At 40.5% G+C, this 20,371-nt stretch overlaps 1 protein-coding gene across 4 annotated transcripts in view; it reads right to left on the bottom strand.

The window, feature by feature from the left end:
* Window positions 1–20,371, bottom strand: part of adgra1 (adhesion G protein-coupled receptor A1) — a 492,840-nt gene that overhangs the window by 134,074 nt on the left and 338,395 nt on the right. For 3 of the 4 annotated variants that reach the window (XM_062976121.1, XM_062976119.1, XM_062976122.1), the window contains one exon: window positions 9,550–9,678. The exons of the other annotated variant lie outside the window; for it this stretch is intronic. In XM_062976121.1, the coding sequence (XP_062832191.1) occupies window positions 9,550–9,678 (129 nt within the window). The remainder of the gene's footprint in view (window positions 1–9,549; window positions 9,679–20,371) is intronic. 4 annotated transcript variants of the gene reach the window in all.

The following is a 20,371-nucleotide window of genomic DNA, read 5'->3' as shown; positions in this document are numbered from 1 at the left end:
CTTACCCAGAGCAGGGCCCCAAAGTCACTTTTGAGTTTCCTGCAGAGCAGAGCGTCATAGCGGGGAGCTCACCCTTGCTCGAGCTACCTCTGCCTCCTGCTAAAACCCTAGGTCAGTCAATCAGGGCCTCAAGGCCGAGTGCTAATTGGCCCCTACAGACAGCTGCACAGGGAGCCATCGATTCATCAGTGGTCGATGTCATCCCTCCAAGAGGCCAAAGGTTGACGCAAGGTGCACGGTGGGAGTCCACTCCACAACAGCAAACTCCTCAATTGTTCCCTTCGACGCCAGAGTCCCAGCTTGTCTCCATCATCAGAAGCCCCAGAAGAGATCTTAAGGACAAGGGTGTCGAAAAGTTTTCGGACAAGCCTGAGGAATTTCTTCTCTGGAAGGCCACCTTCCAGAGAGCAATCAGAGACTTAAAGTTATTGCCTGAGGAAGAACTGACTCTTCTGGCTGCATGGTTGGGCCCAGCCTCATCCTCACAAGTTAAGAAGATCTACGCAGCCCACGTAGCCGATCCCGACAAAGCCCTGGAAAAGGCCTGGGCCAGGTTGCAGCAGAGGTATGGGGCCAGCACAGAGATTGAAGCATCTCTTATGGACAAGCTCCAAAGGTTCCCAGCTTTAAAACTCAAAGACTTCAAACTCTTGTGGGACCTCAGCGATCTCCTTACGGAATTAGAGTCGGCCAAGGAGAATCCAGAACTGCCCGGTTTGAGGTGCCTCGATCAGCACCTGTCCCAGAGGCAGATCTTGACCAAGCTGCCCTTCACTTTGCAAGAACGCTGGGGACAGGAGGTCTTCAACTACAAGGAGGCCCACTCCCAGGCATACCCTCCATTTTCTCATTTGGTCCAGTTCATCACCAGGGCGGCCAGAGAAAGGAATGATCCACAGACGGGCCTCCCCACCTTATACCAAGGGACCCAGCCAGAGAAGGCACCTAAAGTGGAGAAAAAACCATCCAGAGAGGCCAAAAGACCGGTTAGTGTTAAGGCTGTTGAAACTCAGCACAGGGCCAACGAATCCAAGTCAGAGGTGAAGGAGGTGCTCTGCCCCATTCACCAAAAGCCTCACAGTTTGGCCAACTGCCGGGAATTTGGCAAGAAGCCTTATAAAGAAAGACAACAGATTGTTCAGAAGCTGGGCATATGTTTTAGGTGCTGTGGAGCAACTCTTCACTTTGCATCCAACTGCAAAGAGGACGTCAAATGCGCAAGGTGTAACAGCCTTAAGCATTGCACCGCGATGCACAACTCTGACGCTGTCTCCCACGCCAAAGGGGACACGTTTTCCAAAAAAGGGTCATCTACTGAAGCCACCAACACGCAGGCAGGAGGATGCAGGAGGATGCTCCATCGGTCGCCTGCACTAAACTATGCTCTGACGCGCACCAGCTCAGAGTCTGCCATCCCATCTGCCTAGCAGATGTATATCCAGCCAGAAGACCTTGGCTTAAAAAGAGACTTTACGTGGCTTTGGATTCACAAAGCGACGCCTCCCTGGCGACTCCAGAGTTTTTCCAACTGTTTGACATAAAAACCCAGACGGTCGACTACACCATGTCCACCTGTGTAGGGAAGAAGAAGTTGCAGGGTCGCATAGCATCCGGCTTTGTTGTCTCCTCTTGTGACCAGAAGAGACTGTTCGAGTTACCAGACCTCATTGAGTGTTCCTCTATTCCCCGGAACAAAAGGCAGATTGTCACCAGAGAAGTCGTGGAAGCCCATCCTCACTTGCGAAGGCTGAAGAACGCCTTACCTGCTTTCCGTCCAGATGTGGACATTGCCCTTCTGCTTGGTGCGGACTGTCCGAATTTGTTCTATGTGAACGACCAAGTTAAGGGACCTCCAGGGGCGCCCATTGCTCAGCTGCTACCACTAGGCTGGACAGTTACAGGCCCAGTGTGCATAAATAGGATGCACCCTCCATCGTCGGTGGGCACTCGTCAAGCGCACGTGCTTCAAGGCAGTCGCCCCACACTAATGCATAGCTGTTTGAGTCATATCTCGGTCTATTGTCAGGGGATAACACCAGAGTATTCTTCCATCTTTGAAGTCTCCGAAAGGGATGAAACTACAGCGCTTTCCAAAGATGAACAGAGGTTTTTAGAGATCATGAACTCTCAAGTTTCCCGGAGTCCAGAGGGAAATTGGATAGCCCCTCTGCCTTTTAAAGCAGAAAAACCCACTTTGCCAAACAACAGGCATGTGACAGAAAAAAGACTCTGGTCACTGAAGAAGATAGGATGGGATCAAGAGCTGACCCCATCGGTGAAAGCAGCTTGGGCAAATTGGACTTCTCAAGCTGAAGGACTGGAAACCATCACAGTTCCCAGACAATTTGTTCCCTGCAAGGCGATGATAGAACCCACCACAGAACTTCACATCTTCTGTGATGCATCGGAACGAGCCATAGCAGCTGTGGGATACATGCGGCAAAGGGACAAGAATGACTGCCACGTTGGGTTCATCATGGCAAAAGCCAAAATAGCTCCTATGGGAACTTCAATACCCCGGCTGGAATTGTGTGCAGCAGTTCTTGCTGTCCAGCTCTGGCGCATCATCCAGCAAGAGATAGGAGACTTGTTTCAAGATGTCCATTTCCACACGGACAGTACAGTTGTGCTTGGTTACATCAACAACACAACCAAAAGATTCAAAGTGTACGTAGCAAATAGAATTAACAACATTCTATCTAGCTCCACACCTAGCCAGTGGCATCATGTTGCCACAAATGACAACCCAGCCGACATCGCTTCTAGAGGAGCATCAGCTCAACGAGTTTTAAGATCCAGTTGGTTGATGGGTCCCCGATGTTTAGCGGATGTCTACTTCCCGTTGGTCTTTTCACCTTTGGAAAGCATAGAATTACCAGAGTCTGTTCCAGAAATAACAGCCTGCAAGACCACCACTGCAATCAAGACAGGCCAAAGATCTTACCTGGAACTACACCGCTTTGAGCATTTTTCAGAGTGGCGCAGTCTTCAGAGAGCAGTTGCTAGGCTCATACATCACTTAGTCTGCAAAGATAGTCAGCCTTTGCAAGTTCAGGACATGTTGAAGGCTAAGGGAGTAATACTCAGGTCAGTTCAGAGGCATGAGTTTAGTCTAGAAATAGCCAGGTTAGAACAAGGGCTTAACACCCCCAGCCGGAGTTTCTTGCGTGAGCTGAACCCATTTCTGGATAAAGAGGGCATTTTAAGAGTGGGAGGGAGGTTAGCTAAGGCTAAACTCAAAGTGTGTATAAAGAACCCTATCATTGTACCCCCCAATAGCCATATTGCTTTGTTGTTGGTTCGTCACTACCATGAGAAAATTCACCATCAAGGTAGAACTCTGACTGAGGCGACCCTTAGAAATGAAGGCCTGTGGGTGGTAAATGCTAAAAGTTTGGTCAGCAGTGTTATTTTTAAGTGTGTCAAATGTCGGCGACTCAGACGTAACAGTCAGAGTCAGCTGATGGCTGAGTTACCTCAGGACAGGACTTTGACAGACCCCCCTTTTTCCCACGTGGGAATTGATGTATTTGGTCCTTGGGAGGTTGTCACTAGGAAAACCAGGGGTGGTGTTGTAAATAACAAGAGGTGGGCAGTTTTGTTTACTTGTTTAGTAATACGAGCTGTCCATATAGAAGTCATAGAAGGAATGGACACTTCATCATTTTTAAACGCATTGAAAAGGTTCATAGCTCTCAGAGGGCCGATTAAGTCTATTAGATCTGACTGTGGCACCAATTTTGTAGGTGCGACCAAAGAACTCAATTGTGTGTCTAGGTTTGGGAGAGACCCAAAGGTTCAGAACTTTACGAATACTGAACAAATTATGTGGACTTTCAATGTTCCCCACGCCTCCCATATGGGTGGTGTTTGGGAGAGGATGATTGGTATTAGTCGCAAAATCCTTAATGCCATGTTTTTGAGTCATAGGTCATTGACGCATGATGTTTTGGTGACACTTATGGCGGAAGTTACCGCAATTATCAACAACCGGCCGCTGGTTCCCCTTACCAGTGACCCTGAGAACTTACAACCACTGACTCCTGCACTTATTTTGACACAAAAGGTGCCAGGATGGAAGGACATCATGTTGCCAGTTCCGGACGGAACTCACCGTGCCCTGTGGAAACAGGTGCAGTCCTTGGCCAACCACTTTTGGAAAAGGTGGAAAGCTGAGTACTTAAGCCAGCTTCAAGCTAGAAGAATCTGGCAAAGCCCACAGGACAACATTGAGGTTAACAACGTTGTGTTGTTAAAGGACAAAGACTTGCCCCGCCATGCGTGGCCCATGGGCATTGTATTAAAGACCTTTCCTTGCCCGGACGGTAAGGTCAGGAAAGTTCAATTAAAGACTTGCAACAGAGACAAAGTGTCCATTTTGGACAGACCAATTAGTGACCTCGTGTTGCTTATTGGAGATGTTTAAAGTTCTAGTGTTTGTATTGTCATATGTGCAAATGTGTTTGTATTTTGGGGTGGTAAATTCCCACATCCTGGGAATTTAAGCGGGGAGTGTTCCGTCCCCCAGGACGATGGTTTGCCTTACCTATTGGTCGTTTGTTTGTTTTCCCTCCTTTGCATTTTGTTTCAGCCTCTGGCTGCAAAAGCCCAGGAAAAGTGGCTTGGAGTCTGCAAGAGCTGGCTGCAGTTTTCTTTGCAATGATTGGTCAAAGAGTACAACATCTTAGGACCGCCCTTTTTTACCAGGGTCTAGTCTCCATTTTGGAGCCTCATTTTGGCTATAGTCTTCCAACGTGCTGCAGCTGTGCAAAGCTAACTGGGACAAATCATCCTCAAAACCAGGCCAATCTAAGCCTATCCAAATTAGATAAGTATTGAATTATACTGATCTGGAATAGGAAATCTAGTTAGAGGAGCAGGGTTATTCCGTCGCTTCTAGAACTAATCTTTGCTGTAAAGATAGGGAAGGAAAGAGTTTCTCCTTCTAATATAGACAGCGTGATTAGGGTATAGTGGTTTTATAATCACCTTTGCCTTCTGGAACCAAGGATAATTCTGTAGCTAAAACCTATAGAAATTTGTTTCATTTTCTGTAACTTTAAGATCTGTGCCAGGTTTACAACCTTGTATGAATAAACATCCTTTTTTTTTGAAGTTTTCCAGACTCAGTCTTTCAATATTTTTAGGACAGCTTATAGGGATTTGCAGTTCGCCCGGATAAAGGACGGCACGTTTCAGCTTTATAGTTTTTTATTGTCTGGCGGACGGCACAGGGCTAATCAATAAAACGTATTGGCGTAAGGAAATTTTTTTAGTTATTTCTTTTAAAGACATAACAATATATAAAGTTGTCTCCCATTTCTGGCACCGTAGCAACAGAACAACTTGCAATGCTCTTAGTATTGCTTGCATTCCTGTTATTTATTATATACATTGATTTTCTTTCCAATTGTTTTAAGACTGTCAAAGCTCTTAAATGAAATACATCTATGGTATAACCATCTATCTCATATCAGACAGGCAAAAGTAATTCATTAAAAAATTATTAAAAATAACAAGTAATGTGATTAATTTCTTTCTGTAAGAAATGAGGTGAAATTAAAATGGCCCCAAGGATGACCTTAATGCTGTGCATCTAGTTTAAGTAAAAAAAAAAAAACTGAGTGGATCTGTCCTATTCTACCTGATTTCTACAGTATGGAAATGATTATCAGGCATGGAGGAGCTACAACACACACACAAAATGTGAGTTGGGGAGTTTTGGTTCTTGTGTGATCAGAATTTTGATCTTTACAACAACAAGTGAGTTATGGTGGCATGCACTGGGCTGTACATTGTAACTACTAACAGGAAATCAGCCTGTGTGAATTAATTTTGAATAATATAGAAAGGTAAAGTCTAAGATACCTAATGGAGTCCTATAGCTGTAACTAATTATACAAAATGATTTAAAAAATCTTGGAATCTATTCAACAATAGTAAAAATGTCGTAAGAGTAGTGAGGTTACAATAGCATGAAGTCTTTTCTTCATCTTTTGACAAAAAACCTATGTATTATAATGTGCTTTTTTTTTCAAGTGGGAGGGCGTTGTAATGAATTTACTTGCTGCTGTACTGCAGTTTCATTCATAATTACGGAGCTTGTGTGTGTTTGTTGGGGGGGGGGGGAGCCACACAGTGATGCTTCCCCAAGTGTGATGGTGAAGCGTCACTGCTGGTGAGGTAGGGCGTGGGGAAAGGATTGCCCCACTGCCCTGCCCATTTCCCACTGGCAAATTGATCTGGGAACCTCATCAATGTGATGACGTCCAACGTTACAGGGGAAAGACCCTTGAACAAATCCCACTCTTCCCGTGATACTGCTTGCCTTCCTTTCAAATATCGACTTCACTTACTTTTCATGCACAATGAAGGAAGAATTCATTTGAGAAGGCATAATTTAGGAGAGCTATTATTTAGGAGCACAATTTCTTCATTTTGGCCCCATCACATCTACACTCTGATGTCCCATTATCTCTGGTGTCAGATCAGAGACAATGGACTTCTTACAGGTGGGAAGAAATAAATATAGCCTACAGCACTTGGTATTTGTTCATGGTCTCCCATTCAAGTACTATGGAGCTTAGCCTGCTTACCAGAATAGTAGCAAGAAATATTTATTTATTTATTTACAGCATTTATATTCCGCCCTTCTCACCCCGAAGGGGACTCAGGGCGGATCACATCACACATACAAGGCAAACATTCAATGCCTCAACACAGAACAAAGACAGAGGCAAACGCAGCTCCGAGCCGGCCTCGAACTCATGACCTCCCGGTCAGAGTGATCTATTGCAGCTGTCTGCTTTATCAGCCTGCGCCACAGGCTGGCATTCTTCTGCAGGGTGAGAAGGTTTCTTTGTTATCTCAAATCTGGTATTTTCATATGTCCTGCTTCCCTTACCTGTTAGAAGGCAAGGTATCTCTAGTGAAATCTCACCAAACACAAGATGGCACTAGAGGGAGGGTTAGGAGGCAGAGGCGCATCTATTTGCCAAAGGTTCCCCTTCCCTTGATTAAAAAGTGCAACTGTAAGAATCCAAACACAAGTCAGGAAGAGTAGTTAATGCTAGGCAGAGAATGTAGGAAGAGCTAGAGCATTCTTTCTCATTTCATCTTTTCCACAATTGCTTCCACCCTACCAGACTATCAGAAATATTATCTAAACTGTAACAATATTTCCCACTCACGCTCTCTAAATTAAAAAGAGTGCTGGTCTTCTGGATTTTGCAAGTGTAAATGGCTTGTATGCATGTGTATATATTAGGCATTTGCATTTCGAGGTCCATTGTCAGCAAACCCCTCATTCTGTTTACTGGAAAGTTACTCAAATTGGGAGGAGTTTTGTCATTTTCATTCAGCAAGGATTTGGTCCATTAGCTACAATGGGAAACTTTAAAGGCTCAATCCTCAGTCATTTTAAGGCCTATCTGCATGAAACAGTTTTTGACCCCATTTACAACCACAGGTCTGCTTCCCTATTTCCCCTAAAATAAGACATCCCCAGAAAATAAGACCTAGTAGAGGTTTTGCTGAATTCCTAAATATAAGGCCTCCCCCAAAAGTAAGACCTAGCAAAGTTTTTGTTTGGAAGCATGCCCGCCGAACAGAACACCAGAGCATGCTGGATCGGTAAATGTACATACCATAGTGTACAGGGAAATAATGATAGTAACAAGAAATTCTTGATAGGATTCACAGTTTATCTGGTTATGCTGGTTTGTGATGACAACTACTGTACAGTATATCATAAATGTTCATTTTTTGTTCAACAATAAATGTGAATCTTCTTCATGGAATAATAAGACATCCCCTGAAAATAAGACCTAGGCCATCTTTGGGAGCAAAAATTAATATAAGACACTGTCTTATTTTCGAGGAAACACGGTAAGTTTCAGAACAATTCGCCAATATACTGATTTTTAAGAATTATTTTAAGTTTTTACCATAATATTTTTTGAAATGAGACATACCACAAGAGAAGATTCTGGGAATTGTAGTAGCCAGTTGTGTCTATTCTCAGCCAATCAGAGCATGGACTAAACTAGGCCTTTTATTGGCTGAGAAACAGAGAGGGAGAAAAACTCCAACTCCCATAATTCTCTGAGAGGAACTTGGAGACTTTTCAATGCCCACCCCATGAAAGTGTTGCTAGGAAAGCAAGTTCCCAACAGGGGCCTCTCTGGAAGAGGAGCCCAGGGAACTTTTCTGCTGCCAGACAGAGAGAAAAGACACTGCAGGATCTTCTCCAGGAGAAGACCCCTGCCTCAGGTATAATGCAGACTTAATTCCATCCTCCCCAGTAGCCAATAAATCCGGTTCTCTTGATCTATTTTGCCCAGCTTGGCGGCTCCCTCCTCTCCATTCTGTTTTTAGAGGATTACACAAATCGGACCACCGAATATTACAAATCACTTTCACTCAAACTGATCTGGGCCCAAGCCTAGCATATACGTGAGCATTCTTTTTGATAGGGCAAATGCAGTGATCATTCAATTCTATCATGGGGTGGAAAGTTGCAAATTGCAAACATGTTTTAGATGTATCAGCATTTGACATTATTAGTCAAGTAATTAACATTGAATGGTCCAGTTTGAAAGAACCTATATTGCATATATATAAAAATCAGAACAGAATTATAGGTCATATGTTACATGTAAATTCTCTTTTAGGACATGAGCATGATTAATCATTGTTTCTAACTGAAATGTGCATGTTAAATTAGCGTTTATGAACCTTGGCCAATATCTATTTAAAACTCTCACTGCAAGGGAAAGCATTTCAGTCAGACACATACACTAATCTCCATAGCTATTTAAAAATATTTCAGTATTGGGGCATTGCTGGTTCTAAAGTACAAAAGAAACAAAATCTCTAGCTTTATTATACATGCTTCATTAATCTCAATACATAAATGAAAGTCACATGAACAATAAGCTAACAGAGGCCTTCTATTTGAAGAGTTCTCACTGATGAATTGTATAAGCTCTCAGCCAGCTAATCAGCAAGGAAAATATATCCTTATTTGCTTTCTCTCTTCTGGTCTAATGACATTTGCTAAATAATTTGAAAATATGTTGAAGTGGAAAATTCATATTACTATGTCTGACATGCAGACACCTGCCATATTTTCAGAAATTGGTCCCTTAACTTTCTAAACCTTGGAGAAGCACATGCTTGGTTCTAGGACAGCCATTTCAGGGATGAGCCATCTTTGGCTATAGAGCTTTCCACTCTGTCTTACTACAGATGTAGACACAGCACATTTGGAGGTTTATTTCATCAGTGATAGCACAATTTCATTCACTTTTCTCCTCTTCAATACATAGGTTATAGAATCAATTCATTCATTTCAGAAAATGTTCAGAGTCATCAACATTTGCAGAATCAATGAATGTACCTTCCTTTCCCATGAGTAATAGAGTTTTGTTTTGTAGTTTCATATAGGAATCAGCTGCCCTGATTGCAACAGATCACTTTAGTCACCCACTACCCTAGCCTAAAGCAACTAAAATGGTTCCTAATGTAGTTTATACTATAACCCGTCACCTCGTAATCAGCTGCTTTTTCTCCTTGCTTGCAACCTGGCTTCCAGGCTCTGTCAACCTTCCGATCCACAGTTTGGTTGTGATCCAGAGGGGTACACATGCAATTTTCTGAGAAACTTCCTCTCACTAGCTGTCCCCATTGAGTAAGAAAGAAAGAAAAGAGAAAAAGAGAAGGACAGGAAGAAAGGAAGGAAATCTGATTAAATCTATTTGTTTAGCTATAGGTTTTTAAAGGTCCTCCCCAGAACCTTTTTCATACTACATAATTATAGTGCTCAGATCCCACTTTAACTGCCATGGTAACATCCTACAGTATCTTGGGTTTATTTCACACTCTAAGGCCCCTTCCACACAGCTGAATAAAATCCCACATTTTCTGCTTTGAACTGGAATATATGGCAGTGTGGGCTCAGCTAACCCAGTTCAAAGCAAATATTGTGGGATTTTCTGCTTTAATATTCTGGGTCAGGGGTCCTCAAACTTTTTAAGCCGAGGGCCGGTCTACAATCCTTCAGACTGTTGAGGGGCCGGATTATCATTTGAAAAAAAAAATACAAACAAATTCCGATGCACACTGCACATGTCTTACTTGTAGTGCAAAAACAACAACAACAAGAACAATGAAAGAACAATACAATATTTAAAAATAAAAACAATTTTAACCAACATACATTTATCAGGATTTCAATGGGAAGTGTGCTCCTGCTTCTGGCCAATGAGATAGTCAAGTTAATTAGGATTGTTGTTGTTGTTGTTGTTGTTGTTGTGTGCCTTCAAGTCATTTCAGACTTTGGGCGAGCCTAAGTCTAAAATGTATTTATTTATTATTTATTTATTTACTTTATTTATTTACTACATTTGTATCACAGCCTTCTCACCCCAAAGGGGACTCAGAGTGGCTTACACATTATATGTACATACAATATATTATATTATTAGCATAGCACAATATTAGCATTGTATATTACTATATTGAACTATACTGTGATATTATTAGTAATATTATATGTAATATAGAATATATAATTAATATTATCATATGGTATTATTATTAGTGTTATATTGTATAACATTATAATATTATTATCAATATTATATGTACATACAATATATTATATTATAAAACTGAGGGCGGGGGCCAGGTAAATAACCTCGGAGGGCCACATCCGGCCCCCGGGCCTTAGTTTGGGGACCCCTGTTCTGGGTTATATGACTGTGTGGAAGGGCCCTAAAACTCACTTGGAAAGATTGAGCAACTTCCACTAACAAGTGACCATTTCAAGATTTGAAATGGTCACTTTTGACACTACTGGAGACATCACATTGGATTAAATACATAACAAATAGCTTCACAAATATCAATAATACCATTTAATATCGAATTAATAAAGATACATTAAGATTACAATCAGCAACAAATGTGGTTATCTACAACTTACTAGTTACACCAGGATCGTTCATGCAGTTGAGAGTAATGCACATCTAATATATGTCTACTATTCCTGAAACATGGAATATTAGGTTGTTTCGGTTCATAGGTCAGTTTATCAGGCCCAACAAGTAACATGAGGCAAATTACATAATCTACAATTAATGGCTGAATACAGATTTAAACTCCCCAAATACTAATGAATGCACCTATGAAGCAAAACAATAACAGTAAACAAAATAAACTTGTAAGGAAGCTGGAAAATTCAAAAATGTTGCTGAGACAAACCAACAAGCATGTCCTAAAATGAAAAAAACATTGTTTGGCTTGACTTCTGTAGAATAAAATAAGGGGTGCATTGTTGACGCAGGCTTTTTGCATAATCCTTCATACAATACACAGAAGTGCATCCTATTAATTTCAGTTGTAAGTCTGCTAGAAGAGATAGGTCTTTAATTATGCTTTAAATTCTGACAGATCATTTAACTGTCAGATCTCTTCTGGCAAGTCATTCCCCAGTCTAGGACAGTTGATGAAAAAGTTTCTCAGGGTGATGGTTGCAAGTTGGATTCTGGCTGGTTAGAGTAAACATCCTGCAAAGGACCTCAGTGTATGGGGTGATCTTGAAGGTAACCTGGATGCAAACCATGTAGGGCCTAAAGGTCTTTTCATTTTGCCTCTAAACCAATTGGCAACCAGTGTAGAGATTTGAGTATAGATATAATATGCTCACTCCTAGATGTACCTGTAACCAATCTGGCTGCCATGTTTTGAAACAGACAAGAAAATAACACAGAGAAGCTGATAATGTTCCAGGAACAGATTTATCCATGTCTGGCCCTTGCTAGTCACAAGAATCAGCATCACTGACAACTAATGCAACAGTGGACTGTATAATCCTTGTTTCCATTGAACTAATACATACAGTTTCATTTATCCGTAGTTCACTTTTTAACTTAGGGCTACCTGTATCAGTTACACTCGCTTCTCAGTACCTCCATCATTTATCCCATTTAAAATAATAAGGTTTACTATCATCCATGGTTTCACATATTCATGCGAAGTCCAGGAAGGTATATGTTGTGAATACAGAAGTCATAATATAGTGGAAAATCTTTATTCAATCTGTATAATCTGTGTAGCCAGAGCGGTTACTATGGTGCCCACAAAGAAGAAACAGCTTCCCAGACAACTTATTAATGATTTTGATGGAACATCTTTATTCCATTAGTATTATCAGTGTTGGGAAGAAAATAAAAGTCCAGTAGTAGCATCTGTCTACTATCAATCAAGCTTCAAAATCCAGATCACTCAAAACAGGCCACTTCCTTTCCTGGCCATCAACCAGCAAATAGCAGCCTTTTCCCCTGTGACAGTCTCCTGTCTGTCATATGAAGCAGTAGCCATGACTGAATAATTAATGCATAACAATCCTCTGGCTGCTGAAAGGATCACTTAATTAAGGCTATAATTCTCAACCCATTTATTTTATAAAAGCCCCACTGAAGTAATTTGGACTACTCTGGAGACAATTGATTATGCTTTGAGCCTTGTTTGAACACATCTGAATTTCCCACAAGAAACTAGATGAAATATTGACATAGGTGATCACTCCACAATAACCAGTATTTAACAGGCTGTCATGTACAACCTGTGGTTAATCAGTTTTATGGTTTCTCTTACAAAGAAGTTACTTCTTGTGGCTCAGTTTAGAGCAGAAGAGGGAATATGGGAATAAATAATGAGCAATTAGCACTATTATATTATTATGAGTTTAGTCCATCAAGTGATATACTACGCTGCATATTATTCACTGCGGAATTCAAAGTGGTGATGCAAACCCCATTGGATATCTTAATTGCAACCTCAAGGTCGATTTGAGATATGATGATTGACCTACACTCACTCTGTAGTTGAACATGATTTCAAATCTATTTTTCTGACCATTACAGGACATCTGAATTCTGCAATAGCTTTATTCAGACTATCTTGAAATAGATGAAGAAGTAAAATGACAAATGTATTTATGTAATTTCAGAAATAAATGATTTTTCAAAATAATGCTTCCAATGACCTGGAGTTGGATTCTATGTATGGAATGGAACTGGAGTGGACAACTACATGTCTCCGCTGGATTTAGGGGATTGATCCTTGGCCATTGCATAATAGGCTTGTCTTCCTTCTCTAAAGGTGGCAAAAACACACCATTTGTTGCCGTGGCAACTTTTTTGTCCACAAAGCTGGCAATATAGCAGTGGTTCTCAAACTTTTTTGGCCTATCGCCCCCTTTCCAGAAAAAATATTACTCAGCACCCTGGAAATTAATTTTTTAAAATTTTTAACAGCAATTAAACAGAAAGATATATGTACCTGTGGCCATCACTACTCCCCTGGATTGCTGCAGCGCTCACCAGGGGGCAGTAGCATCCACTTTGGGAATAACTGCAATATAACATCATGTTTCCATCTCATTTGCAGGCATAAACCAGAGTTTCTAAAATCCTGATTATTTTAACTGATGGAGAATGACAAGACCTGATTACTTTGGATGCATCCACACTGTAGAATTGTGGTTTGATACCAGTTTAATTGCCATGGCACAATGCTATGGAATCCTGGGGTTTGTAGATAGGTGAGGCACTAGCATTCTTTGGCAGAGAATTTTGTAAAATTACAACTCCCATGATTACATAATATTCAGCCATGGCAGTTAAAGTGGTGCAAAACTACACTAATTCTACACTGTAGAATCTCACGTAAGGCGCTTCCAGACAGGACTAAAATCTGCATCAAAGCAGGTATTAAAAAATCTGCTTCGCCACGGATTTGAGTCTTCGTGCTGGCCAAAAATACCGGGCTTTCCTGGGGGGGGGGGGTACAATTGTGATGGCATACAGCCACCTCAAAGCCCCCCAATTTTCCCCTAAAAGTAACATAAAACTTATCTGGCCACCATAACTTTCCTCCTTGCGCCTGGCACATCATTTCCTGGCACATCATTTCCTCACACCAGGAGGGCACAAGGAGAGAAGTTATGGTGGCCAGGTATGTTTTACTTTATTTTTAGGGGGAAATAGGGGGCTGGGGGGAGGGGAAGCGCAAAAGGTTATGGATAGCAATGAGGACTCACCCCTGGATATGAGTCCTCAAAGAGCCAATACCTCATTAGACCAGGCCTTTCAGGAAGGCCCAGAGCTAATGAAGAATCTAATTAATTCGAAATAACTTAGGTTATTCCATATAAATTCATTTTTGCCAGAGGTGTTGTTTAGACGTCTCCGTTATAAACTCAGACAGGTCCCAGGATATGGGCCTGCCTTGATGGGCCCTTAGATATCATTCCTTTATAATTTACATTGACTGATCATTCTGAGGAGATCTATGGATGCATTGCCTATGTCAAAATGTAGGCACCTGTGTAATGAGAGACATCCAGGTTAACAAGCAAACAGATAATTTTACTAAATAAGGAGCAATTTCCAATATGCCTTCTTACCACCTCACAATCTGGAATACTGTATATATTTAATATTAAAATGTATAAATTAAGCATTTATGAATTATGCAATACATACATATATATTTGGTACTTTACAAGATTGCAAGCATATGCATCCTTGTACTAAAGGCTTTATATCATTAAGACAAAGAACAAAGAAAAGAAGGGTCACACCATGACTTAGGAACAAATGTACAAGTTTTCCTGGAAATTACATTACCTACAGTTGAAGGACAAAGAAAAGGCATTTTGGCTAGATGAAGTTATTGATTTTTAAAGGCGCTGGCAGAATTGACTAGACTTAAATTCAGGGGCTTATAATGTGTAATTCAATGGAAGGGGTAAGCATTAGAAGTCCAACTTTTACTCCCATTTCAGTTAAAACTAACTGAATTTGCTTTGTATTCCAAGAATCTTTTACAAAAATCTTTTACAAAGGCTGCCTAATCATGCAAATCCCAGCAACCTTAGCCAGCACAGCTAATTCACTACTGAATTAAAGGCTAGAACCATACTTTAGGAAAATTCAAAGGAGATTCCTTCTTCTCTTGGAGAACTGAAAATCAGGCAACATAAAGTATGTCAAATCCTAAAATAATACCTAGTTCTAATCAGTGGCACAACTACAAACTGCGTAATTATGAAAAACCAAGTTATGGAAGAAAAAACAATGTGAATCAAATATGAATGCAAAACATAGAATCTGTATCATTCCACTGGTTTTACTGAGTAATTCATGGTCTATTAGGTCAATATCTATTTTTAATCAAATAGCTGTAAAATGCTTTGAAAGATGCAAGCGAACATACCATAGATCACTCTTTTGAAAAATTAACATTATTTCAACAAGGGTAAATCCTGTTTCATTAACCTTCTGTGTGTGTGTGTGTGTGTGTTTTTGCATGTTACAGAATCATAGAGTTGTAATGAGCCCTGTAAGCCATCAAAACCATTAATGCAGGATCTCTGGCTAGTAGAGGTGTGTGAAATGGCTGAAATCCAATTAGTAATTCATATCGGAGATTCAGATGATCCCCATTTCAATTAGTAAAGATTTGGAGGGGTCCCACTTCAATTTGTAATCTGAATCTCTAAAATTTCATAATTACTTCATTAAGATTTGTTCCATTAGCAGCAATGGGGAAAATTGTGAGGCTTGTTTCTCTGTAATTTGTATGGCTATCAAGATGAAACCTGGCACATGTGTAGGCAACATTTACAACTTTAAGCCTGCCAAGTTTCAGAATGTTGTGGTCACTCACTGATTTTTAGGATTTAATTTTTTTTACAAATATTTAAAAAGAATTACAAAAGATACCCCTTGAATTGCTGCACAATGAGACAACATAAGCATGGCATCAATCATGCAAAGTTTCAGAAAGCTTAGTTCATCTACTGATTTCTAAGATTTTTTTTAAAAAATCAATTTAAATTATTTTAAAAAACCTCCAAGGGGTTAGTAATTTGGAGGTTCGTATTTCTGAATTGTCCAAATCTCCGAATTATGAAGCGGCGCTCTGAAGCTTTACACACCCCTAGGGCATCCTTTAGTAGGTACGCTTCCCAACCACTTTTAGAAGTTATCTAAAAAGGAGACCCATGACCTCTCTAGGAAATTGGTTCCATTCACTAGGATTAGGAGTGCACCACCACCATAGAAGTGGAAAAATGTGAATTAAAAAACACTATATTTTGACCTAAGAAATCACCTTTCTAAGAATCTCTAGGATCTTTAGAATTACTCTATTTTTAACCTCTGCTGGGGAGTATAGAATCCCACTAGAGGACTTAGATATTCCTTGGAAGCTGTTTTCTCCAGGAATCTCTAGGTCCTTCAGTATGATTCTATACTCAGCTTCTGGCAAATGTGGCAGGGTTTTTTTTTTAAGGATGTCTTCAAAAAGAGACTGGACAACTACCTGTCAGAGATGCTCAAGCCAAAGATCCTGCACTGAGTAGGGGGATGGTCTTGATGGTTTATAGGGCCCCTTCCAACTCTGGTTGCACCGAAGGACTTAGAAATCAAATCTGTAGATAATCAAAACGCAAAAGTAAAACCTGCAAATGTGGAGGGCTGAATGTAAAGGAACTTCTGACAAAGGACTCAAAGACTCCTAAGCAAAATTAACCAACATGATAAAAGAAGGAAGGTTCTCTTACAAACTGGTAACTCACTACAGAGAATAAAAATAAGGAATCAGGACAGAGGTGAGCAGTGAGGATCTCTATTCAGACCATTGGTTTGTAACTTTTTCATAGATGACCTACATTGCAAATAGTTAATAAAGATACTAAGCCTACTAACAATATTGAATTATTTAAGGAAGTTAGAATATACACTGTGAAGAGCATTTTTTTTTCCTAAATGAGGGAATGGAAATTAAAATGAGAAGGGAGGTCCAAACGCAAGCAAGTATAGCATGGTACAGGCAGGGCAAATTAGTTATGACTTCACATATAATGTGATAAGATGTGAGCTGCTGGTTCTTAACCTCCAAAAAGAGATATTTGGTTTGTGGCAGATGTCGCAATGAAGATGCTCACATAGGGTCAACCTGTCATACAATGGCAAAATCTATGTGGGATATGGTTAGAAAAGGAACTGAAAATAAAACTGCTAATATCAGACTGCCTCTATCCAATTCTATTGTGCTACCATGCTTGGAATGTCATGTACAGTTCTGGTCACTACACCTGAAAAATTCTATAACAGAGCAGCTGGAAAAGATGTAGAAAAGGGCAACCAAGGGAGCCTAGCAATTTCCCTATTAGGAAAGGATGGGTGTTGTCTTGCAGGTGGAGAGACCAGGAGTGATGTATGAAAGCATATATGGTGTGGAGAAATTGGACAGAATGAATTTTCACTCTGCCTCTCTTAATACTAAATGAGGGGTCACATTCTGGAATGGCAATGAAATACTATACTGATGAAATATTACAATAATATGAAGGATTTGCTAAGGCAGTGTTTCTCAAACTCTGCTCCTCCTCTGTCAACTAGAGATATGATGAAGTAAAAAAATCAGCTTCATTTGTATTTATTCAATGTGTGTGATCCCCATTTTGATTCTAAAATGTTTTGAAAAATTCATTAGTGGTCTGGGTCGTATTTAATATGAAGTGACGAGAAATTCTTTATTTTTTTCGTTTCATTATTTTAAAAACCTACAAGACCTAAGTTACACCTGGTGGAGGTGGCGGCCCTGTGTGGCTTGGGGTGGATCTTCTTCATCCACCTCCTAGCCTTATGCAAGCAGGCCCTGTCCTGCACCAGGGCTGGGGCAAGCTGTGTGCCTAGCAAAGAGGAGGCCCCACTGAGGGCTGCAAGGATGCTCTGTGCTGGGCCTGGAGTGAGCTGCACGCCTGACACAGGAGAAAGCCCTGCTGAAGGCATATGGCACAAGAGTAATTGCCATCTTAAGCAGGGCCTATGGCCTTCAGTGGGGCCTCCTTTTCAATCAGGTGCAGGGCAAGGCCTGCTCGCTCCATCCACCACCAGCCTTATGTGAGCATGCCCTGTCCTATGTTGGGGCTGGGGCCAGCCATGTGCCCAGTAAAAGAGGAGGCCCTGCTGAAGGCCACAGACCCTGCTTAAAATGGCGGGTACTCTCGTGCCAATGCTACCTCTCACGGGGCTTTAAGTTCTCTTGCAAGAGTAGTGCTAGTGCAGAAGGCCTTCGGTGGAGCCTCCTCCCCCATGCAAGGCTTTCCCCAGGCCCAGGTTGCAACTCTCACCAGGGCCTCCTCCTCTTCCACCATGAAGGGGAGGCCGATGGAGAGTGGGAGAATAGGAGAGAGGGAGAGAAGGCCTACCGCTACTGTGAGGGCACAAGGAGGGGGAGAGAGGCAACATGAAACAAACAAACTTCTTTATGGTAACTCGAAGGTGGGTGTTTTATATTCATTTGTGTTTGACAGGGTGGCTCTAAGGGTCGTAAGAACAAACTTAACAAAACACGTACGATTTACAACCCTCTTATGATTTCTTGCACAGGTCTAATGTCTATATTAGAAGCCAGTGAAGAGGCTGTGAGACACAGGCGGAATATAATGACTTTCCTTACATTGAGTTAAACAAACTATCAAAATCCAATGACAGAACAATGCTCTTCCCCATAGACATGTTTCTTAAGTTTTTCATCATCTTCCAACCTCTGAATATTCTCAGAAAACTGCAGCTTTTGGAGACTCCATTGGAAGAGGAAGAAAACAGCTTAAATAATTCATTTTTGCTTGGAAAAATGAAATAAAGATCTGCATCCCTGTTCTTGACAGTAATTGCTGGAGAAAACAAATAGGAAGGTGCCATTTTACTTGTGTTCTGCTTGTGGGCTTCCATCTGTTTGGTCACTGTATGAACAGAATGTGAGACTAGATGGGTTTCTGGTTTTCACCTAGAATTGCTCTTATTATTATCTTATGGTTAATTAATTCAGAATAATTGTTAGCTTTCAGTTCTGCTTTCACATTTAATGTAATATAGCTACGATTCATCAGCAAGTATTAAAACAAAAAACCAAAAGCATAAGTACAATTTAAAATATTCTATAAAACTATGAATTTATAGTATCTCAAATTGGAAAATGTATTGTCAAAGGCTTTCATCACAGGGGTGTTGTGTGTTTTCCAGTATTTTTGATTTTCAAAGTTAAATTTCCAATTTGAGGGTTGTTCCTTGCTTAGTTTTTTCAATATCCCTCACAACCTCTGAGGATGTCTGCCATAGATGTGGGCGAAACGTCAGGAGAGAATACTTCTGGAATATGACCATACAGCCCGGAAAACACATAACAACCTCAAATTGGAAATTTAACTTTGAAAATCAAAAATTAATATTTACCTCACCCCACTTTTCACAGAAAATAACTTATCAAAGCAATGGTCACATGTACTTCTAAATGCTATGCAATTATCACACCAAAAGAAAAAAAGTTCATTTAGAACTTTAAAACAATTACACGATTATACAATATAGGCCCTGCCTAGGTCTGTAGTATACATAATACCTACAAAATGATCCGTAAGGTTTACTATTTCCTTGTTCTCCCTTTTTGCCTTGACTCTTACCAGCAGTATCCCAAAGAGCTCTCTCATGTTTTCCTACATTTAAAAAAACCTCAGGAATCTTCCCAACAATATCTTATCTCTTTTCTGTTTTCCTGCCTCATGATTCATAGCAACAGTACCTTTGACAGCCCCCTCTTTTTTTAAAAAAAAATCTGATTATAACGTTTGACATTTTTACGTCAAAGAAGCAGCCTGCTTGGCATTTTTATTTTAACCTGACCATTTCATCTTCAGCGGCAACCAAATAAAGAAGTGTTTTTCTTTGCTTTGAGCAAGATCTCTCTTTGGGATGTTGAGTTGTGACATGAAACAGGGTTCCACCACTTGGATGGCAACCAAAACAAAAACAAAAACTTGATGCATCTACCACAATTTTCTGTTGAATTGTAGCAAGATGTTCTTTCTGTTTACAGCAACAATTCTCTCTTATGCAAATTTAACTCAGCACTGGAATTTGATAATAACTGAAACCGGTCTATCAAAATTTGAGGCATCTAAAAACATCTCCATGTGTTATGGCTGTCATAGACACATTCATTCACACACAACCAGATGCACAGAGATATTCTCTCTTATTATTACAGATCTCGCTGTCATAGTTATACCCAGTGATTAGAATGTCCTTGGGCATGCTCATCTACCTTGAATTATTTTCTAATTACTTCCTATAAATGTTCAGTTTTTCTGACAAGGCAATATTTAAAGCACTCAGACATATAAATGATGGGGTATAGAGCTTGACTCATGATGCAGAAATAGTAGCTGTCAGTAGTTTTTTTTTCAAGGGAGACTGGTAACATTTCTTAGAAAATTTTCAAATAAATAATC

The sequence above is a fragment of the Anolis carolinensis genome, chromosome 3 (genome assembly GCF_035594765.1).
Source record: "Anolis carolinensis isolate JA03-04 chromosome 3, rAnoCar3.1.pri, whole genome shotgun sequence".
NCBI classification, from domain to species: Eukaryota; Metazoa; Chordata; class Lepidosauria; order Squamata; family Dactyloidae; genus Anolis; species Anolis carolinensis.
Note: the sequence above shows the minus strand (reverse complement) of the source record. Positions and strands in the feature narration are given on the sequence as shown.